Below are 24,352 nucleotides of genomic sequence, written 5' to 3' on the forward strand. Positions count from 1 at the left end.
TTTTTTGATTAGGTCTAACCCATTACAGTAAAACTTCTTTTTTGAGAGCCCTTGCCTTGCAAGTTATTAGGCTATCTTATTATATATATATATATTGTCATTTTAAGTTAGTTTACCTACTATATAACAAGAAGAGAAAACATACATTTTTTTAAGACGACCGTTTTTTTGGCCACCCTTTGTCCCACTATATAATCTATTCTGAGCAAAAATATATGGCTATAATATAACTGCTTTATTCTTTTTTGGCTGAAGGTGGACAAAATCACTCTTATCCAAATTATCAATTTGAAAGTCACTGAAATAATCAATACAAGCTTTATGGATGTTGTTAAGCACTGCCCTAATTTATTTTATAATGAATAATAAGCTGCGTATTTAAGCTAAGGTAATAAAAATGTTCACAAGTATCTTTTGTTTGAAGTTCATTTTTTAACTCATTTTCATTGGTTTTAATATACACTTTATTTACCTTATCTATTTATATAGTGACCCTTTTTGTATGGCTTACATAGCCCAATATTTAGTTCTATTATATTCTTATCTATCCTGGCTCCTTTTTATTGTTTTTTTTAATTATTCTTGTTATTTTTTTTTATTTCTTATTTTTTATCTGTCTTCTATCTTACATCTTATTTTACATTTTCTATTTATGTAACGGCTCTGGTTTTGTGGCTTACCTAGCGGAATATCCAGTATTATTTTATGCTTTTGTTTTTAATCTTATTCTTTAATCTTTAGTTTTGTCTATCGGTTTTTTATTTTTATCACTTTAATTTTTTTATTACTTCTTTTTAATATCGTTAAATAATTGATTTTTTATTTGTTTTTTATATTTATCATTTCATCATTTATTAGATTGTTTACTTTAATTGATCTGTTTTATCGATCTTATATCTTCTCTATTTATATATTGTTTATGATATGGCTTCTTTAGCCTAATATGTTATCGTGTATTTTTGCAGATGTTGATATGGCAAGAGACTCTGACGAAGTTGATGTTGTCATTGTTGGAGGCGGCCCCGCGGGTATGTCTGCTGCAATTCGACTCAAGCAATTAGCTCAAGAAAACAATACAGATATAAGAGTTTGCCTTGTGGAAAAATCTTCAGAAATAGGTAGGTAATTTATTTCCGTTTAATACAATTTAGTTCATTTTATTTTCCTTTCAAAAAAAAGAAAATTGTTAGCCTGCCTTCCTAAAAAAGTGGGGAAAGTGCCGTTTTTTGAGAATTTTTTTTGTGAGAGACTACCTTTTTTTTCTGAGAATTCTTCTGTTAAAGGTTTTTGAGTTATTGTTTTGGACAGTTAAAGCGTAAAGTGATTAAGTTCCAAAAGTAAAGTAGTCCCTTTTTACTCAGTTTTTGTGTCATGAAAGCGTTATTGAATTTTTTCACTAGGGAGCTAGTGTAGTTGGCTGCATTGACTGAAAATGCCTGTCATCTAAACCAAAGGTTTTTCTTGAAGTTAGGTCATTAATTTTGTGAAACTAGTAATAAGAGCACAAAAAAAAGTCTTTATAAAAAATAATCAAACTTTAATATAATTTTTTTTAATTTTGTTGAAAATTGAAAAAATTATTTAAACTTTAAATATAAAGTTTACATTAATGGATATTTAAGCAATGTATTGAATGTACTACATTTGATGAATTTAATGATATTATTTTTCATTTCCTTGAATTCAGGAAATTTTTTTAGGTATGTTTCTTATGTTTATTATGTTTATTATTATTTTTATGTTATTATTATTATTATGTTATTATTATTTATGTTTATTATTTTTTATTATGTTTATTATAATTATTATTATGTTTATTATTATGTTTCTTATGTTTCTATTAAAAAGTTTAAGCAGGGGTCTCTAGCCCAAATTTTCCCTCTAAAGTACCAAGGACAGTGAAAATTCAATCTGATTGTTTAAATAGCCATTTTACGATGATACTTATGGTCAGTATCTTCTAATCCGCAAATCTGATCACATCCATAAAGAATGATCATTATCAACATCAGTGTCTCATGCTTCCAGGTATAATTTAAATATTTTAAATTTCTCTTGTGCAAGATAAGGCTCAGGGAGCTGTTGATTTCTCATAGGAATTACTGGTGATAAAGATAATGTTGATCAGTTACCTGGTCTAGGAATCAGATAGTTATTATTTGCAAGACCAGTCAAAATTAACAAGACCGATTTATAGTGATAGTTAAGATATTTTCTAGGTAAATCTAAGAACGTTTAAAGATAAGTGAATAAGTGAAGATAAATTTACGGTTGATATAAAAGGAAATAGAAAATCAAATGGTACTAGTACACTTTAGCAACTGCTTATATTTGTTTATCACTGAACGTATTTAACATTAATTTTAGAATAGACTAATTGGTGCTTTGCAAAAAGTCATTTTTTTTTACCTCTAATACCGAATGCTGTATGGTCTTTCAAATAGGTTTGTAAAATCAAGTAATTTTGTTTCAGGATAAAATTCTATTGAGAGTAAGGACAGGGGGAGGAAGTTCAGAATAAGGGAAAGCTTCTTTGCAGCAAATATCTCTGGTAGAAAAATCCGTTAGTGCCTATACTGCTAGATTAAATGTAGGAAACTGGGGATTCCCTCACATTCAGAATTCGGCTATTGCCAATAAATGTTCGGCTATTGCCATTTTATTGAGTTATTTTTTATTCAGATATCAACTACACTCTTTATTTTCATTTTCTTCTTATTTGGATTATTGTGGAGGCGCTCCCGCAAATTCTTGTCATCGGAATCGAATTCCGAGCCTTTTGGCGTGCTTCTGCAGCTCATATCGAACTCCAGGTCATGAATTACCAAGCAGAAATAAATCCCACCACAGGACCACCACCACTCTTACTTTTTCCAAGTTTCACTTCTTTTTATTCAAGGTGGTCATATACTTTCTGGTGCTTGTATCGAACCACTTGCTCTCAATGAACTAATACCAGACTGGAAGGAAAAGGGTGCACCTATCTATGCACCAGTCACTGAGGACAAATTTCACTTTTTGACTGAAAAGAGGGCATTTCCTATACCAATATTACCTGGTAAGTAGAACAATTCATCCCTTTTTCTGTATTCTTTCGTCAACGGTTCGAGGCTAGAGCATGTCCAGGATTTTTTGTTGGGTGAGAGGGTGTATTTTTTTGGTGGGGGGTTGGGGCTATAAAAACGTTACAAAACACATCAAAAATTTGTTTTTGTACATTTTCATTAAGGTTTTCAGAATTCGACAAAAATTCTGGGGGAAGGGGGGGGGGGTAGTATTAGAATTTTGGTAGTATTGGGTATAGAGGAAGCTGAAATTTTGTATAGAAAAGGAAATAATCTATTGATATGAAACTGAAATGGAATGAGACTGAAATGGAACGTAATATGAAGTCAGAATTTTTGTTTTTGCTGCTACTCAGTGTATGGATAGCACTTATTTTACTCATGCCTACCCATACCCATTCTACCAGAATTCTACCCATTTATTTTTTATTTTTTCTTACAATAGTAAAAAAGTGTAAGTTAACTGAAAATGCAGTGTCATCTATAACTTGCTTAAAATGCCTTCAGGCATAATTTTTCCCTTAGATAGTATCTTTTTTATGGTAAGAAAGCAAAAAGTAACTGAGAATATAGTGTCGTATATGACTTACATAAAATGTATCCAGGCAAAAGTTTTCTCTTACAGAATGTGATTTACGTTATATTACCTTAGACTCAGCTGTGTCCCCAAGGGCATCAAAGATATCAATGGATCTTCCTTATCTAGCCTTGGGTAATCAGCTTCATAGATATTTCAAATTACATTGTCAGAATTCAATTACAAGTATTGTTTTTATTTTTAAATCCAAAAATTGTTGAATGTTTAATTTATAGAACTTTCTTATCTGACTAAACATGATTGTATTTTATTCCTATCTTGAATCGGCCATGTTTCTGTCAAGTACCATTTTCAGACTAATTTGTGTTATTCGTCATTTTCATCATTGTGATTGCTAGGTAAATAACCTTTATAGTAGATTCATATCACCAAAAGAAATTAAGGATATAAGGTTTTAACAACCAAATGTCCTAAATCTGAAATTGGTTCTACCCTCATTTTCTTTCTGACAGTAAAAACTTGCGAATACAAGAATTACGATGATGATTATGAAGAAACGGTTATGAGAATTACGATAATGACAGGATGATGATTATGAGGGACCTGATACTAATTAGCCCACATACTGGCAGTGAACTGCAAAGAGACCATCTGATTTTGGTTTAAATGTAGATGGCATTAAATTTGAAACACTTTTTGGTGTAAGCTGTTTTTTTGTACAGAAAACAATGGGAGAAAGCCAAAGAAAGAAAAATAAAAAAAGTATCGAATATATAAAGTCTAAAAGAAAACAAAAGTGAGGACAAATGAATTTACAAAAACTGAATAAAGAAAAAGTTGTTACCTCTTAAGCTGTCTGTTGCTGTATTTTGCTATCTGTATATATTCACATTGGTCTTACCTGTAATCAGAGGATTTTATCCTAGGTGGAAGGCCAAAACGTGAATAAGCGTGCTTTTTCATTTATTTTTCAAACTAAAGGGGTGAGATATGGGGAAGGGGGGTCCTTTGGTCCAAACCGTTAAAGGTGAAAGTATGCCATTCTTGCTTTGGCTTTCAAGTCAGTTGTAATTTAAGATTTGTAAATGGAAATCATCCGGCTGCTTAAATAAAGAGGAGTCCCAGTAAAAGAGACGAGAAGGAAGGAAAATAGAAGGAAGATATCCAAATAGTTTTGGAGTGACAGCTAATTAAGTGATTTAAAGACAAGCTGTCAGAAGCACAGAGGCCAAGAAAGGAGAAAAGAAAAAAACATAGAATAAATATGACCCACATTTATCACTGGTTCGTTAATTAGAATAAACATGACCCATATCTTTCACTGGTTTGTTAATTCAAAAGAAAACAGAGTATATAATTATATGTATAATATAATCACTACAAGATAATAATATTGTAATAGTATTATATATAATATGATATTATAGTACAATAAATTATGTGTAACAGAAAAAAATGTATAAGTTTTGGAGGTTTTTGCCTGGAGGTATTCATTTACTGTAAAAACAAGAAAAAACATACTAGGATATGTCGCCAAAATTGTTGTCCAGTTTAAAGGAAATATCACTTGGGTAATTAAGGAGCTTTTGATATTCCCTGTAGTCCTGGGAAAAATGGGCTCTCTTTCTTTGAGACAGTCAAACGACGCTGAGGCTCACAAAGTGGTTTTAAGGTTCAAGAGACCTTAAGACCTACATTTGACAAAATTTTCATAAGAGGGCAGTCCTTCACACCAATTTCAGGTGGCAATCTCGCTCACAATAATGGTAAGAATAATTCCAAGGCATCCGTAAGTGCTGGTATGCGCTATGTTTTATGTTTAAAATAATATTTATAATACACACAAATTTGTATAACATATAATATATACAATACAATAGTGCAAAAACTAGCTTCACTCTTTTTCGTTAGGTTGACTCTAATTAACTTACCTTCTTAGCATTGAAAAAGGAAATGGTATATTCATTAACCAACCCATCCTAATGAGCATCCAGATGATTCTATATTCTATGGAATAATTCCTTATTGCTTTACTGAAAACACAAAACCACACACCAGCCAAGATATTGACTACTTTTTATGTCGCTATTCCAAACAGTTTTGGAAGAATGCTAGAAGAAAAGAATACAATTAGTTTTATTGGACCGCCTATTTCACGGTGACCGTAGGCCAGTGGCATTTTGGTATTAAGTTTTTTTTTTGTCAAGTTAAAGATATGGTTAGCTTTCTCCACTGGGATAACAGCTCATTATTTGAAAGGCAGGAAGTGGAGGAAAAGTTCAGTGAGCAGAGGAAAATTAGGGTTGTAAAAATTAATGAGATATGTAGCAGAATTTAGGCCCTCTTTAAACAGCTTTGAAGAATACACTTTTGGGTTAAGTACGTTATAAGACCAAACCCTATACATATCTTTTCCTTTTAGTCACTGTCTGAAAAGTACCTTCATTTATTTTTATTTTTTCATAATTGTTTTCATTCGTTCGTTTTTTTTTCGTTGTACTTTCTTTCGAGTCTACGATTTTGAAAATCGAAGCAGGTTCTATCTTATAATTTTTTTTTTGGGGGGGGGAATGGTAATATACATGATATTAGTCACCGTGGTGGTGACTCGAGTCACGGTGACAAACGTCCACCACGGTGGACAAATTTTACGCCAAATAAGCCACGGTGGACAAAATCTAAAAATGTCAATAGGTATTAACTTTTAAATCCATCGCTGTTTTGTAGGAGGAGAGGGGGAACGTAAAGCCGTTTGATACTAAATTTTTGGTGCATAAAATAGTGTTGTATGAAATAGTTTAACTATATTTTTGTGTTTTATTCGTAGGCCTAGTTTGATTACTCAAACGATCGCAATAAATACTCACTCAATACCAAACAATAAATGATATTGGTTTAGGTTTTTTTTTTTATACAGGAACAATAAATATAAACTAACCTGTCGGCACCTGGTTTTGACTGAGCCAATGAGATTATGGTTTCACGAGGCTAATAAAACAGCGGCTATGAAGTTTCTTGACATTTCGAACAAGGTGTTACAAGAGTGGGACAGAAGGGACATTCCAAATAAGATCATTGTAAATTAACAGCTCTATTTGATACCTTTAAAGAGCGAAGAACAGAGCTGGCCAACATAAACGAAAAGTTAGCCATTCCTGCTTGTTCAACATAGTACATGATTAAAATGCAATAGCTTTTAAATTCTTGAAATTATAGGGGTGTATAGCATCCCGTCGAATCGATGTAGCAGGGTTTTTCTGACCTTTTTTAACCCATGTCACCCGTCTTAGTTTTCATTAATCAGTTCGTGGTAAAGATGTCTAAGTAAGGAGCGATGCGGCGCAGTAGAAACCGAATTTCTAAGAAACAGAGTCTCGATAATAATAGATCCATCAAAAGAATCGAATTTTGATGATTATTCAAAATATATGTAATTCATTAATTTTAATGTTAACCATCAAAAGTTAGGAGTCTGAGAAAACTTGTCTAATTTTTGTAAAAGGGGGGAAACACCATCAAAACTTCAAGTGATCTTAATGAAAATCACATCATCAAATTCAGCATATAAGAGAACCCTACTTTTAGCTTCAATGTAAAAAAAAATATGGAATTTTGCATTTTTTGGCAGAAAAAAGATCAGGGATGCGTGTTTATCTATTTGTTTTCCTCGGGGGTTGTTATATCGAAGCAGTGATCTTAGAAGATTGGAAGAGGGCTTATTTGATCGAAAATTAAAAATTATCAGTGCACTTTTTAAGTGACCAAAATACTGGATAATAACTAGCCCTCCTACGACCGTTTTTTTCTTTAAAGTCACCTGATCAAAATTTTGAGATAGCCATTTTGTTCAGCATAGTCGAAAGATCTACTAACTATGTCTTTGAGGATGACTTGACCTCCTTTCCCCGGGCAAGGGCTGGAAGTTATGAACTTTGCACATTGTTTAAATAATTTTGGTTATTGGGAAGTATACAGATACTTTTCGGGGTTGGGAATTTTTTTGATGGGGGGATTACTTGGGAGGATCTTTCTATGGTGGAATTTTTCGCGTAGGAATGGAATTTTCCATGTAGGGGATTTGAATTTCCCGGTATTATTTAAAAAACGATTATAAATTAAATAAAACAATGTTTTTTCTACCGAAAGTAAGGAGCAACATTAAAACTTAAAACGATGAGAATTTATTAGGTATATAAGAGGGCTGCTTCCTCTTCAATACCTTGCTCTTGACGCTAGCTTTTTCTTATAACTTTTAAAAAAGCTTCTTCTTCTAATAGTTATTCTTGAATAATTGGAACAAAAAGTCAAACTTAAACAATAAAGCGAGGTATTGGGGAGGGGCCCCTTCGTATACGTAATAATTTCTGTTCGTTATAAGTTTCAATGCTGCTCCTTACTTTCAGTTGAAAAAGCTTGTTTTTTTTATTTGATTTAACTAAGGTTTATTACAGATGTTTAGCTTAAAATGACGAGCGATTGATTAGAATATTTATAAAAGAACTTTCAAAAGCTAAGTCATTAAAGTCAAACATAGCACAGAAGGTAATATGCAACAGAAAACGCTTAAAACAGAATATCCATACTCCTTGGGCATGGATTTATATTTATATATATATATATATCTACTAGCTGTTGGGGTGGCGCTTCGCGCCACCCCAACACCTAGTTGGTGGGGGCGCTTCGCGCCCCCCCCCCCCAAGCCCCCCCGCGCGCGTAAGTCGTTACGCGCCATAATAGTTACGCGCCATTGTAGTTGTGTCCCTATGTCCCACCTGTGAATATAGATAGATATATATATATATATATATATATATATATATATATATATATATATATATATATATATATATATATATATATATATATATATATATATATATATATATATATATATGGTTTTAACTACGTAAAACTTGCGAATATACAACATTCTTTGCTGTCCCATTGTCTTTGCATATAAATAGATTGTCAGGTTTACCGACTCTTGAACATGCAACATATAATGGTCCATGGGAAAACAATCTGTATTCAGATCTATACCTCATGATTCTAATGATTGCCCTTGAGCTTTGTTGATGGTGATTGCTAATCGACCATTCCCTGTCCCGGTGTCCCGGTCGTCATTTACATCCCCCTGTTTCCCCCGGTGTCCCCGTTGTAGTTGTGTCCCTGTGTCCCGGTCGTCATTTATATTCCCTGTGTCCCGGTCGTCATTTGTATCCCGGTGTCCCGGTCTGTATATACATTCGTTTTTTAGTTTTGTTTTTCTCCTTTATTTTTTTCTTTTTTTTTTCTTTTTTAGCTTATTTAGATTTTTAGATTTTTTAGTTTTTTTATTAGTTTTTAGTTTTTTTTTCTTTTTAGTTTTTTTGTCCCGGTCGTCATTTATATCCCCCTGTTTCCCCCGGTGTCCCCGTTGTAGTTGTGTCCCTGTGTCCCGGTCGTCATTTATATTCCCTGTGTCCCGGTCGTCATTTGTATCCCGGTGTACCGGTCTGTATATACATTCGTTTTTTAGTTTTGTTTTTCTCCTTTATTTTTTTCCTTTTTTTTTCTTTTTTAGTTTATTTAGATTTTTAGATTTTTTAGTTTTTTTATTAGTTTTTAGTTTTTTTTTCTTTTTAGTTTTTTTGTAGTTTTTACCTTCTTTTTAGTTTTGTTAATTTTTTTTTTTCAAGCTAAAAAACTAAAAAAACTAAAAAAAGGTAAAAAACTAAAAAAAACTAAAAAAACTAAAAACTAAAAAAGAAAAAAACTAAAAAAAAGGAAAAAACTGAAAAATAAAAGAGAAAAAGAAAACTAAAAAATATGAATAAATATATATAAAAATAAGTTGTTTGTGGGTTATGTCTGTCTGTCTGTCTGTCGAGTGACGTCGTGTTTGTCCGCATATGACGTCTGAATTATTTCACACTAATACAAAAGAAGAAAAAAAACTAAAAAAGGTAAAAACTACAAAAAAAAACTAAAAAGAAAAAAAACTAAAAAAGCTAAAAAACTAAAAAAAAACTAAAAAAGGTAAAAAGCTAAAAACTAAAAAAAACTGAAAAAACTAAAAAAAGGCAAAAACTAAAAAAAAACTAAAACTAATAAAAAAACTAAAAAAGCTAAAAAACTAAAAAAACTAAAAAAACTAAAAAAAGGTAAAAAACAAAAAAAAACTAAAAACTAAAAAAGAAAAAACTAAAAAAAAAGGAAAAAACTGAAAAATAAGAGAAAAAGAAAACTAAAAAAATATTAATAAATATAAAAAATATAAATATAAATATAATATAAATTAGCAATCAACAAAGCACCGAGACACAAATGACGACCGGGACACAGGGAGTATAAATGACGACCAGGACATAAGTAAAAAAAAAACTAAAAAAATGGTAAAAACTACAAAAAAACTAAAAACTAATAAAAAAACTAAAAAATCTAAAAATCTAAATAAACTAAAAAAGAAAAAAAAGAAAAAAGGAAAAAAATAAAGGAGAAAAACAAAACTAAAAAAACGAATGTATATACAGACCGGGACACCGGGATACAAATGACGACCGGGACACAGGGAATATAAATGACGACCGGGACACAGGGACACAACTACAATGGGGACGCCGGGGGGCACAGGGGGATATAAATGACGACCGGGACACCGGGACACAAGGAATATAAATGACGCCCGGGACACTCAAAGAGAAATCACAGACTGGAACACCGGGACACAAATGACGACCGGGACACAGGGAATATAAATGACGACCGGGACACAGGGACATAACTACAAAGGGGACGCCGGGGTGCACAGGGGAATATATAAATGACGATGGCGACTCAGGGAATGGTCGATTAGCAATCACCATCAACAAAGCTCAAGGGCAATCATTAGAATCATGAGGTATAGATCTGAATACGGATTGTTTTCCCATGGACCATTATATGTTGCATGTTCAAGAGTCGGTAAACCTGACAATCTATTTATATGCACAGACAATGGGACAGCAAAGAATGTTGTATATTCGCAAGTTTTACGTAGTTAAAAACATATATATATATATATATATATATATATATATATATATATATATATATATATATATATATATATATATATATATATATATATATATATATATATATATATATATATATATATATATATATATATATATATATATATATATTCACAGGTGGGACATAGGGACACAACTACAATGGCGCGTAACTAATATGGCGCGTAACGACTTACGCGCGCGGGGGGGCTTGGGGGGGCGCGAAGCGCCCCCACCAACTAGGTGTTGGGGTGGATATATATATATATATATATATTTATATATATATATATTTATATATATATATATATTTCAGATATTGATTATACCAGACATGGTAAAGGAAAAGTGGGAACAGTGATACTTTTGTTTTAAATTAATGTACCTGCCATCAACGGGAAATCAAGTTGTCTAGGCTTTCCAGACGTAATTTCAACGGCATTTTGAACCTAGTTAACATAAGGTCTTTTGATAATATTCATTCATGTATCAACTAGTTTAATTCTTTATTGTGAAGTCTCTTAAGTCATGGAAAAGTCGTAGATTAAAAAGTAGATTTCGAAGATTTAAAAAGTAGGTTAATCTTTTCTGTTTAGTATCTAGTAAAATAGTTATATTCTTTAGTATATTATAATTGTTATGCATTGCCATAGATGATATTATTATAATAAATATATATATATATATATATATATATATATATATATATATATATATATATATATATATATATATATATATATATATATATATATATACTAGCTGTTGGGGTGGCGCTTCGCGCCACCCCAACACCTAGTTGGTGGGGGCGCTTCGCGCCCCCCCCAAGCCCCCCCGCGCGCGTAAGTCGTTACGCGCCATAATAGTTACGCGCCATTGTAGTTGTGTCCCTATGTCCCACCTGTGAATATAGATATATATATATATATGGTTTTAACTACGTAAAACTTGCGAATATACAACATTCTTTGCTGTCCCATTGTCTTTGCATATAAATAGATTGTCAGGTTATCCCCCTGTTTCCCCCGGTGTCCCCGTTGTAGTTGTGTCCCTGTGTCCCGGTCGTCATTTATATTCCCTGTGTCCCGGGTCCCGGTCATCATTTGTATCCCGGTGTCCCGGTCTGTATATACATTCGTTTTTTAGTTTTGTTTTTCTCCTTTATTTTTTTCCTTTTTTTTTCTTTTTTAGCTTATTTAGATTTTTAGATTTTTTAGTTTTTTTTATTAGTTTTTAGTTTTTATTTCTTTTTAGTTTTTTTGTCCCGGTCGTCATTTATATCCCCCTGTTTCCCCCGGTGTCCTCGTTGTAGTTGTGTCCCTGTGTCCCGGTCGTTATTTATATTCCCTGTGTCCCGGTCGTCATTTGTATCCCGGTGTACCGGTCTGTATATACATTCGTTTTTTAGTTTTGTTTTTCTCCTTTATTTTTTTCCTTTTTTTTTCTTTTTTAGTTTATTTAGATTTTTAGATTTTTTAGTTTTTTTATTAGTTTTTAGTTTTTTTTTCTTTTTAGTTTTTTTGTAGTTTTTACCTTCTTTTTAGTTTTGTTAATTTTTTTTTTTACTTGTGTCCTGGTCGTCATTTATACTCCCTGTGTCCCGGTGCTTTGTTGATTGCTAATCGAACATTCCTTTTGTCCTGGTCGTCATTTATATCCCCCTGTTTCCCCCGGTGTCCTCGTTGTAGTTGTGTCCCTGTGTCCCGGTCGTTATTTATATTCCCTGTGTCCCGGTCGTCATTTGTATCCCGGTGTACCGGTCTGTATATACATTCGTTTTTTAGTTTTGTTTTTCTCCTTTATTTTTTTCCTTTTTTTTTCTTTTTAAGTTTATTTAGATTTTTAGATTTTTTAGTTTTTTTATTAGTTTTTAGTTTTTTTTTCTTTTTAGTTTTTTTGTAGTTTTTACCTTCTTTTTAGTTTTGTTAATTTTTTTTTTTACTTGTGTCCTGGTCGTCATTTATACTCCCTGTGTCCCGGTGCTTTGTTGATTGCTAATCGAACATTCCTTTTGTCCTGGTCGCTTTCTCTTTGAGTGTCGTCATTTATTTTTTTCTTTTTTAGTTCTTTTAGTTTTTACCTTTTTTAGTTTTTTTTTAGTTTTTAGTTTTTTTAGTTTTTTACCTTTTTTTAGTTTTTTTAGTTTTTTAGCTTTTTTATTTTTTTTATTAGTTTTTAGTTTTTTTGTAGTTTTTGCCTTTTTTTTAGTTTTTTTAGTTTTTTAGCTTTTTTATTAGTTTTTAGTTTTTTTTGTAGTTTTAGCCTTTTTTTAGTTTTTTCATTTTTGACGTCACCTGATCCAGTTTTTTCAGGTGACGTCACCTGATCCACGATCCACAGATCCACAGACAACTTATTTTTATATATATAGATAGTTTTTTTTTTTTTACTTATGTCCTGGTCGTCATTTATACTCCCTGTGTCCCGGTGCTTTGTTGATTGCTAATCGAACATTCCTTTTGTCCTGGTCGCTTTCTCTTTGAGTGTCGTCATTTATTAGTTTTTTCCTTTTTTTTTAGTTTTTTATTGGTTTTTACCTTTATTTTAGCTTATTTTTCAATTTTTTCCTTTTTTTTAGTTTTTTTTTATTTTTTATTTTTTTTAGTTTTTTACCTTTTTTTAGTTTTTTTAGTTTTTTTAGTTTTTTAGCTTTTTTACTTTTTTTATTAGTTTTTAGTTTTTTTTTGTAGTTTTTGCCTTTTTTTAGTTTTTTCAGTTTTTTTTTTAGTTTTTTATTGGTTTTTACCTTTATAGTTTTTTTAGTTTTTTAGCTATTTTATTTTTTTTATTAGTTTTTAGTTTTTTTTGTAGTTTTTGCCTTTTTTTAGTTTTTTCAGTTTTGACGTCACCTAATCCAGTTTTTTCAGGTGACGTCACCTGACACATCCATCCATCCATCCACAGACAGACAGACAACTTATTTTTATATATATAGAAGATATATATATATATATATATATATATATATAGATTTATATATATATCTATATATATAAAAATAAGTTGTCTGTGTGTGGATCTGTGGATGGATCAGGTGACGTCATGTTTGTCCGCATATGACGTCTGAATTATTTCACACTAATACAAAAGAAGAAAAAAACTAAAAAAGGTAAAAACTACAAAAAAAAACTAAAAAGAAAAAAAAACTAAAAAAGCTAAAAAACTAAAAAAAAACTAAAAAAAGGTAAAAATCTAATAACTAAAAAAAAACTGAAAAAATAAAAAAAGGCAAAAACTACAAAAAAAATAAAAACTAATAAAAAAACTAAAAAAGCTAAAAAACTAAAAAAACTAAAAAAAACTAAAAAAAGGTAAAAAACTAAAAAAAACTAAAAACTAAAAAAGAAAAAAACTAAAAAAAAGGAAAAAACTGAAAAATAAAAGAGAAAAAGAAAACTAAAAAAATATGAATAAATATATATAAAAATAAGTTGTTTGTGGGTTATGTCTGTCTGTCTGTCTGTCGAGTGACGTCGTGTTTGTCCGCATATGACGTCTGAATTATTTCACACTAATACAAAAGAAGAAAAAAAAACTAAAAAAGGTAAAAACTACAAAAAAAAACTAAAAAGAAAAAAAACTAAAAAAGCTAAAAAACTAAAAAAAAACTAAAAAAAAGGTAAAAAACTAAAAACTAAAAAAAACTGAAAAAACTAAAAAAAGGCAAAAACTAAAAAAAAACTAAAAACTAATAAAAAAACTAAAAAAGCTAAAAAACTAAAAAAACTAAAAAAACTAAAAAAAGGTAAAAAACAAAAAAAACTAAAAACTAAAAAAGAAAAAACTAAAAAAAGGAAAAAACTGAAAAATAAGAGAAAAAGAAAACTAAAAAAATATTAATCTATATATATAAAAATAAGTTGTCTGTGTGTGGATCTGTGGATCAGGTGACGTCATGTTTGTCCGCATATGACGTCTGAATTATTTCACACTAATACAAAAGAAGAAAAAAACTAAAAAAGGTAAAAACTACAAAAAAACTAAAAAGAAAAAAAAACTAAAAAAGCTAAAAAACTAAAAAAAACTAAAAAAAGGTAAAAATCTAATAACTAAAAAAAACTGAAAAAAATAAAAAAAGGCAAAAACTACAAAAAAAATAAAAACTAATAAAAAAACTAAAAAAGCTAAAAAACTAAAAAAACTAAAAAAAACTAAAAAAAGGTAAAAAACTAAAAAAACTAAAAACTAAAAAAGAAAAAAACTAAAAAAAAGGAAAAAACTGAAAAATAAAAGAGAAAAAGAAAACTAAAAAAATATGAATAAATATATATAAAAATAAGTTGTTTGTGGGTTATGTCTGTCTGTCTGTCTGTCGAGTGACGTCGTGTTTGTCCGCATATGACGTCTGAATTATTTCACTGGCCACGTTCTACGGATGAAGGATGACAGATTACCGAAGATTGTCCTTTTTGGCCAACCGTCTGGGGCTACACGGAAAGCAGGTCGTCCTTGTCTGGGTTGGGAGGATGTCATAAATAAGGATTTAAAGGAAATGGGAACTTCCTGGGAGGGTGTAAAGAGGGAGGCTTTAAATAGATTAGGTTGGAGGAGGAGCGTGCGTAGCTGTGTTGGCCTCAGGCGGCTTGGTGCTGCAGTGAGTTATTAGTAGTAGTAGTAGTACAAAAGAAGAAAAAAAACTAAAAAAGGTAAAAACTACAAAAAAAACTAAAAAGAAAAAAACTAAAAAAGCTAAAAAACTAAAAAAAACTAAAAAAATCAACAAAGCACCGAGACACAAATGACGACCGGGACACAGGGAGTATAAATGACGACCAGGACACAAGTAAAAAAAAAAAACTAAAAAAACTAAAAAAATGGTAAAAACTACAAAAAAACTAAAAACTAATAAAAAAACTAAAAAATCTAAAAATCTAAATAAACTAAAAAAGAAAAAAGGAAAAAAATAAAGGAGAAAAACACAACTAAAAAACGAATGTATATACAGACCGGGACACCGGGATACAAATGACGACCGGGACACAGGGAATATAAATGACGACCGGGACACAGGGACACAACTACAATGGGGACGCCGGGGGGCACAGGGGGATATAAATGACGACCGCGACACCGGGACACAAGGAATATAAATGACGCCCGGGACACTCAAAGAGAAATCACAGACTGGAACACCGGGACACAAATGACGACCGGGACACAGGGAATATAAATGACGACCGGGACACAGGGACACATCATTAGAATAATGAGGTATAGATCTGAATACGGATTGTTTTTCCCATGGACAATTATATGTTGCATGTTCAAGAGTCAGTAAAGCCGACAATCTATTTATATGCACAGACAATGGGACAGCAAAGAATGTTGTATATTCGCATGTTTTACGTAGTTAAAAACATATATATATATATATATATCTATCTCTATTCACAGGTGGGACACAACTACAATGGCGCGTAACGACTTACGCGCGCGGGGGGGCTTGGGGGGCGCGAAGCGCCCCACCAACTAGGTGTTGGGGTGGCGCGAAGCGCCACCCCAACAGCTAGTATATATATATATATATATATATATATATATATATATATATATATATATATATATATATATATATATATATATATATATATATATATATATATATATATATATATATATATTATCTTGTTATTATACTAACTAGTATTGAAATTATATTATAAATAATTAATATCCTTTATTTTAGGTATGCCAATGAACAATCATGGGAACTATGTTGTTCGTCTTGGCCATGTAGTGCGATGGCTTGGTGAACAAGCTGAGGAGCTTGGGGTAGAAATTTATCCTGGTACCCCAGCATCTGAAGTTTTATTTCATGAAGATGGTAGTGTGAAAGGTATAGCAACTGGGGATGTGGGCATTGCCAAAGATGGCTCCCCAAAAGACCAATTTGCAAGGGGTATGGAGTTACATGCCAAATGCACAATTTTTGCAGAAGGATGTCACGGGCATTTAGCCAAACAATTGTACTCTAGATTTGATTTGAGGAAAGATTGTGAGCCTCAGTCGTATGCTATTGGGTTGAAGGAGCTGTGGGAAATTCAGCCGGAGAAGCACAGACCTGGAAGGGTTGAACATACTATTGGATGGCCATTGGTAAGTCGCCACCTCATTATTTTTAATCATTATTTTCTTTGCTTCTTCCTTTCCGTGTTGCTTTGTCCTTATGCTTTTATGTATTTTCCTCTTGTTGTCCCTTTGTTTGTTCTTCTTTTCTTAGATTTAGTAGGCTTTGACCAACGGTGGATCCACGATTTTGTTTGGAGGGTGTATTTTTTTAAGAGGGGTTTTCACAAAAGAACTTAAAAACGCATAAAAATTTGTATTTATGCATTTTGTTTATACGAAAAAGACAAAAATTCCTGGGGGGGGGGGTTGGCTTTAATGATGCTATGATCCTATCATCTGTTAGATGTTTTATCTTTAAAAACACAGTAGATAGTTCATAGTATTTTAGATAATTTAGGCTTGCTTTAGGAGACAAATTGTATGATTTGGCCTAAAACCTTTCGCCTTCATTTGTTTTCGTACATTTTGTCAACGAGCTATTTGCCTCATTCAAGTCTATTATTTGAATCGATTTCTATTCTGATCTGTTTTAAACTATATAATGGAATATTTTTCTAGCAATTAACAAGGGAGGGAATCATTCGCTTGTATGGAGTATGAAAATCTAATTTAGTTTTGTAATAGGATTTTCTAACTATAATTAGGTTTTTAGCTAGTTTGAAATGTCTTACTATCATTGGAAATTTAGTAATTTTAAAGTATGATTTTTTTTATGCTAGATTGCTGGAGCAAACCAATTTTTAATTAGGGAAAGTTCGTTTTATCGAAGTATATATTTTTTTCTAATTTGGCTTTAATCATGTGGATTAGCGCCAAGAGTCAGGTAGTCATTGATGACAATAATGAAAAAGTTGATTCTATTTCAGTTGAATTCATAAAAACAGTCCATAAATGTCATCTAATGACTCACATTTTAACTTCATTGCTGCGTGTGCTGTTTTAATTTGACCAAGAACTGTCGTATCTTGTGCTCTCGTATCTGTGTTTTCTTGCAAAACTGAAATTCATATATAAGCATCAAATTTTGTCGGTTGTGCAAAAGTTCACGCGTCATGGCGGCTAGTTAGTGATCAAGTTGCCATTCAACGAGATCAAGTAGCCAATAAAGTAGCCAAGATAAGTAGCCAATGAATATGTTATTTAGCCAACCACCACAGTGATGAAAAGGTAAAAAAAAAGGTAAAAGGATATGGCATTAGACTTTACAGTCCCTACCGGCGGTGCTGATCTCCGTTTCTTGGCCCTTCAGCCAGGAAGTGCAATGGGGGGTTGGGGGCCAGCCATCCTGTACTTTCGTATACCCTTCCTGTTTACCTTTCCAGATTTCTCCAGATACCTATTTAGAGCTGGGTCGACTCTGGTTAAGCTTACAGAGTCACGCCACTGACCCCCTTCCCAAACTGAAGAATTGTGTACACTGGGATTCGAACCCATATCCTCACAGAAAAAGGATCCCGAATCCAGCGTACCAACCCACTCAGCCAGGACGCTTTCACAATGAAAAGCGATTCTAATAATAGCGATTCTAAAAGTAATTAAAAGGCGATTCTATTTAAATAGATTCTAGAAAAAAGGGGAAGAAATACCTCCTTGTGATTCGCAGTTTGAATGTAGTGCTACCTGTGCTTTTTCGGTTTGAAACGTCGGTTCTCACAGCTGAGTTTTTTCGAATGTTTTTTTTTCTTCCTATGACTTACTCATATTTTGTCTAAAATAAATAAATAAAACAGTTTTTATAATTTTTTTTTGATAATTATAAATAAATAACTCCTTTTTACGCTAAATTTCTTTCGCACCGTTGAAAGCCGTGCGTCATGATGGTTGATGGGTTGTGCAAAAATAATTTAAGTATTTTAAAAGTTTAAATATTTTAAATAAATAATAATTAACTAGCAGAACCCTTTTTAATTCCAAAAACACAGTGTCAAATAGTCTGGTTTATTGCCTAAATTCAGAGGACTCAGTATTGAAGTGGAACGGATTAACGACGTTTCTTGACTGATAAGGTCCTTGCTCCGGCCTTGCAGTGTCATCTTACAGCTGGGCTTGAACCCTGGGTCTCGTATTATCAAGCTTTGGTCAAACCCACTGTGCCACCACTTAACAATGCATATGCCTACTTCAACCTAATCTTGAACTACGGGTTCAGTATCATAATGGGCCAGATACATTTTGGAATTTTCAAAGTATTTTCATTTCCCAAATAATATGTCGAGAATTTGCTGGAAGATAAGAAAGGTGGCCTTAACACTTTCTTAGATCCCACCATGGGTGTCTTCTGAAGAGGAGGCTAGACTTGCCAGTTTTGTTGTTTTAAGAGCGCAACATTGATATCTCAGATTCAGTTTTCCGAGTTAATCTTTTTTTCAACTGAGCATCACTTTACTGTTAGTAATTTTGTTCCACTTCGGGTTGGACAGTCTTAATCTAAACTATTTCCATTTTAGAGCTCCCTCAAAACTAAGCCTTCCTCTTGTTGGCTATTTTTTTTTTTGCACGTTTCGTGGCGCTTTCCGCTTGCAACATGCTGCAAGTCCTATTATTTATCCCTTGTTATCAATTTAAAGGGGGCAGTCCCCTTTGAAGGCAGCCCCCGCTTCAACAATATCCGCCTTCTTGACTTACTTAATTAATCTGCTGACATGGCACCAGTAGGCGCGAGCTTCTTACCCCAATAAAATTTGTCACCGAAAGATATAAAAGAACTATCCCGCACATTGTTGATGTGTGAAATGTGACCCCCCCTACCTTACAATTGATAATTGTTTATTTTTCAAACTTTGAGCCTTCTTTTTTTTAACTAAATTTTGTGGTTTTTAGTCACAAGACTTAACTGTCCTCGTGTTTTATTTGGTTTATTCCCTTTTAATTCTGCGCGAGTTTTAAGTGTTTATTGAAACCTTGCAAATTCGGCCCATCTCGGTTTGCGATAACCATCTGGCAGAAATAGATCTTATCTTAATCATGTTCTCATAGTAAATTTTTCTACTTATCTCTGCCAGGTATGAGTTGCCAGGCTGCCGGGTATTCCGCCAAGTATGCCAGGCATGACAGATCCTCCGAATGAGAACTTTTGTGTTAGTAAAACCTTATCATAAACGCCAGGTCATGGCGCTCATGAAATGGTTGAGTGGGATTGGTAACATACATACTAACTTGTTGCTCTGATTGTCCTACTTTTGGAGTCGCTCGGAAGGAGCAATATGAGTTTTAGGGGCTCCGGCAAAAAAACAAGTATATCCAGGAACAGGCCTATGGCAAGATGTGGAATGGTGGATTGTTTGGGAAGAATTTTATACCCAGGGGTGACGTTCTAGCTTCCAGGGACATAGTAATTTCACTTCGCTAAGATTTTCTACCCTCTTGAGACCTGATGAGAAAATTACCCTTAGAAAACGAGAAGCAACTTCTGACTCCCATTCGAAAAAGAAATCAGGCTAATGTTCTGCCGTTCTTGCTTTAAAAATTAGTGACTCGTTTGTTTTGGTTGTATGAAAATTTACATTCCATGTAACTGTCCAGTCCTTTACTTTCACCGGGGTATCAGAGGATTCTTATAAAGAAAAGAAAAGAAAAAAAGAATGTATTTTATAAAAGAAAAATGAAAGAAAGCACTAAAAAACACGTCGAGCCTATCACCCCCCGCGCCTGCAAAAAATACCCCAATGGAAATACCCCCGCTTAAATCCCCTCATACGCAGAACTGAGCAGCCTAAGAGAAAGTACAAAATAAGAACCACGAAATGTGATCAGATATCTTAAGGGGTAACAAAAGGATCAGATATCAAAAACGGTTTTAGAACAGGAGCAGGTTGGTCTCCAATCACTTTTGACTTATAAAAAAAAAATAATTTACATGGGGGTAAACCGCCAACTCCGAGGAAAAAACATGTGCAAAATCGGAGTTTCAATCTTGTGCCATTGTTTTATTATTTATGTTGCCACTTTTTTTAATCTTTTAATTAAGTGGATGTGGTGGCAGTACTTTCTAAGGTCTAGAAGGTCTGTGTAGCTCAAGTATATGCAACTTTTTAATCTCTTGAAATGTTGCAATTGTATTTTTCGATTCCTCTTACAGCTGATAAGCCACCATTTGATTTCTTAATTACCCTCTTCTTTTCATTTATAAGCTTGACATTCAATTTTGCAAATAATTTTTACTTGTAAGGCCATCTCATTTATTCTATATTCCAATCACTTCCCATTTTCATTACCATTTTCATTACCATATCACTTGCTACAAAACTTGTAATTATTTCAAGCCACCAAAATTTAATCTTACTTGTACAATTTAAAAAAAGTCTTTATTTAAGATCGAGGAAAAAAAAAAGAAAATGAAGGAATCAGTGCTTTCCGTGCAAAAAAGCGACTTTCCTTTTTTTCAAGATTGGTGGCTCAGAACCTCCAAGGGGTTTTCGACCATGCTGATTCCAGTTGTCCATTTTTCATTCTGACCCGTCGCTGTAAAATCTTAAAAACTTTTTCACAATAAATTTTCACTATTAAAATAAACCTATATTATAGTTATCATGCTTGTATAACTTTTAAATGAAAATTTTTCCTTATCACTAAACATTTTTTTTTAATGTGTTTTTAAATTTCAGTTTATTATGGGCTATAGTCCAGTCTTTACTAGATTGCATATGCTGCTGCAACTATGATCAACTTTCTTGTCTATATTGCCTGTAATGTTTAAAATTTCTCTTCGACGTTGTAACGTTGTGTGAAGTGAAAAGGAGAAAATCTGACCTTCCCGCCATTGGCTCTGATCTCCTCTCGGTTCAGTTCAACTGAACAGCACTGCTCCTCTTTTACCACAAATAGGTCTGTATTCTTAAATAAGACTTTGAATAAGTCGAAGACCCTTATAAAAGTAATCTGGTAGTCTTGTTTTCCCCCTGCCTTTGCTGTAAACCTTGTGTTTACAGCCTTTTTTTAGGATAAACGTACAACCGGTGGCTCATTTATCGTCTTTCTAGTTTCCTCCATGGAAAAAGAGCTTACTTCTTTTTAAAATATGACTCACGTTAGTTGAAGGAGGGCCATAAGGATCTAGTGTGTACTTCAGAATAAGGAACAAGTTTGGTACTATGTCTTAAAAACCCTGCCCCCCAGTATTCAGCAGGATCCCCCTCCCCTGTACCGTGCCATTACTTGAATTGTTGGGTATGACAAATCTTAATGAACGCTAGGGAGGCAAGGGGTTTGCACCTTGGGTAGGGGTTTACCTTGAGTTTACAGCCTTTTTTAGGATAAAAATACATACGATGGCATATTTATCGTCTTTCTAGTTTCCTCCATGGAAAAAGAGCTTACTTCTTTTAAAATATGATCCACATTAGACGAAGGTGGGCCATAAGGATCTAGTTTGTACTTCAGAGTAAGGAACAAGTTTGGTACTATGTCTTAAACCCCCCTACCCCTCAGTATTCAGCAGGATCCCCCTCTCCTGTACCGTGCCATTACTTGAATTGTTGGGTATGACAAATCCTAATGAACGCTAGGGAGGCTAGGGGTTTACACATTGTGTAGGGGTTTACCTTGTGTTTACAGCCTTTATTTTTTAGGATAAAAATACATACGGTGGCTCATTTATATACCACGTAACTGATGAGAACAAATCACCCCTCGTCGCTGTTGGCTACGTAATAGGGTTGGATTATAATAATCCATATTTACATCCATTTAAAGAATTCCAGAAATTCAAAATGCATCCAGCAGTGAGGAAAACGTTTGAAGGAGGAAACAGGTTAGTTAAGTTTTTGTGTAATTTACTTTTTAGTGCAAAATAAGATACTGCCTAAGTAGGGGATCTAAGTTATTGTCTGTGATGTTTATAACTTAAAATAAGATTAATATTTCTTTGAATCTAATTATGAGTAATTAGTAGCCAAATGCGAGCATTATACTCCTTACTATAATAAAAAAGGCAATAGAACTTTCAATTTCCTTGCGAATGAGTCTTCTTCTGATTATAGACTACTGCTGGTTCATTATAATTACCCTTTGGCAGGAAAACGTACATCTCCGACCGTATTTCCTGGGGAAAATGCTTAATTTCATATTTTTATATAGAGTGGTTTTATGCCTTTCATACATGGTAAATTCCACTATATATTCTTTGTCAAGATTTTGCATTTTACCGGGGATATTTACCCACTTTTTCAAGTTGTTCAACTTTTATCAAGTTTGTATCTTTTTAATTGGTGAATTTTGTATATTTAGGATTATCATAGATAGATAGATAGATAGATAGATTTGTTCAAGCAAAAGCCCAATTGGGCCATGGTGACATACACAAAACAAGCGAAAAAATACAACAACAAAACATAGACTGAAAAGACCCTAAAACTAATTATTTAAGAAAATCGTCACGATACCTCATACCTACCCGGACGAACTTTCCAATATTATTTATACTTGAGTAACACCTACTTCTCAAAATTTTTAAAATCCAATCGCTACCCCCGACCTCCCTACCAAATATTTCCAAGCGCAACTCCCTATAATCCCTAAAAAAAATCCCCATAAAAAGCACAGAATCTCGACACAGCTATTGTAAAGGTTTTGTTTGTGAGTTTTGGTATCTGTTTCCAAGTGTCTTTCTTTGCTTCCATAATCGTTACATCCAGGACCCTCTTGAGCGTAATGTTGGCTATTACCACACAAAGAGCATCATGGGATGGTATTGTAGTATGTAGTGTGTGATGTAACTACTTTTTTGATCTTTTTTGGGGAGCATAGGAATTCCGGGGCAAATTTTTCTGAAAGTGATTTTCCCTTTCTTTTTGAGGAATTAGTAATTACATGTAAGGACTATACATTTGTTAAAACTAGGGCCAAAGGCCTGAGCTCCTTACGATCTAGTCCATGCAAAGTGGGGTCAATCAAAAAGCTCATTTTTGCAAAATGGGCTCTTTTGATTAGTATTCTGTATATCATGGTTGCCCTCGTGGAGGCAGCCTAGTAAAGAACGAACTCTGGTCCATAGTATACAATAAAAGGACAGAGTGGGATGGAGTGAGATTTATATCGTCTTCAAAACGACGTAAATTATTTGTAAAATATGGTGTAACTAGTTCGTGAGGGCCCGGAAACCCAAGTTAAGTTAGGATTTTGCCTTACCAAAGTGAAGGCCATCGAAGCTTCTTCTGCTCATGATATATATTATATATGAGGGCTGATTCTATATCCAATTATGTGGGATGATACACCGGGAGTTTATTTTATGCATTTTTTTTTCTGTTTCCTATACTATGCACGTTTTGACCTATATTGCATTAGATGTGCCTTTAACAATAAGTGTATCACCTTTTGTCCTTCACGGACTTATGCATGTTGACCTATTGATGTTTAAGTCAGTCTGAGTACCGTTTGATGAGATTTCCCTTCAATGAATTATAAATTGGGATAGAGGAGGAGCGTGCGTAGTTTTGATGGCCTCGGGTGGTTTGGTGCTGAAGCAAGTGTTAGTAACAGTAGCAGTAATGTAAATATTACATGTCACCTACTAAAGCTTACAGTATAGAAAAAAATAAAGCAAGACAAACTCGTCGACTTGGCATCTGGGAGGGGGCTATCCCACCATTGACACTTGATGGGTATATTAGTATTTACGTGTTAATAGGGATAGGGGGATCTCCCCT

At 33.0% G+C, this 24,352-nt stretch overlaps 1 protein-coding gene across 2 annotated transcripts in view; it reads left to right on the plus strand.

The window, feature by feature from the left end:
* The window catches only part of LOC136038821 (electron transfer flavoprotein-ubiquinone oxidoreductase, mitochondrial-like), a 204,413-nt gene that overhangs the window by 4,859 nt on the left and 175,202 nt on the right, over nucleotides 1-24,352 (plus strand). For both annotated transcript variants that reach the window (XR_010620312.1, XM_065722224.1), the window contains exons 3-6: nucleotides 966-1,118; nucleotides 2,900-3,058; nucleotides 16,324-16,733; nucleotides 22,274-22,455. Coding sequence is in view for 1 of the 2 variants with exons in the window: in XM_065722224.1 (XP_065578296.1) it covers nucleotides 966-1,118; nucleotides 2,900-3,058; nucleotides 16,324-16,733; nucleotides 22,274-22,455 (904 nt within the window). In the remaining variant the exon portion in view is untranslated. The remainder of the gene's footprint in view (nucleotides 1-965; nucleotides 1,119-2,899; nucleotides 3,059-16,323; nucleotides 16,734-22,273; nucleotides 22,456-24,352) is intronic.

The sequence above is a fragment of the Artemia franciscana genome, chromosome 18 (assembly GCF_032884065.1).
Source record: "Artemia franciscana chromosome 18, ASM3288406v1, whole genome shotgun sequence".
Lineage (NCBI taxonomy): Eukaryota > Metazoa > Arthropoda > Branchiopoda > Anostraca > Artemiidae > Artemia > Artemia franciscana.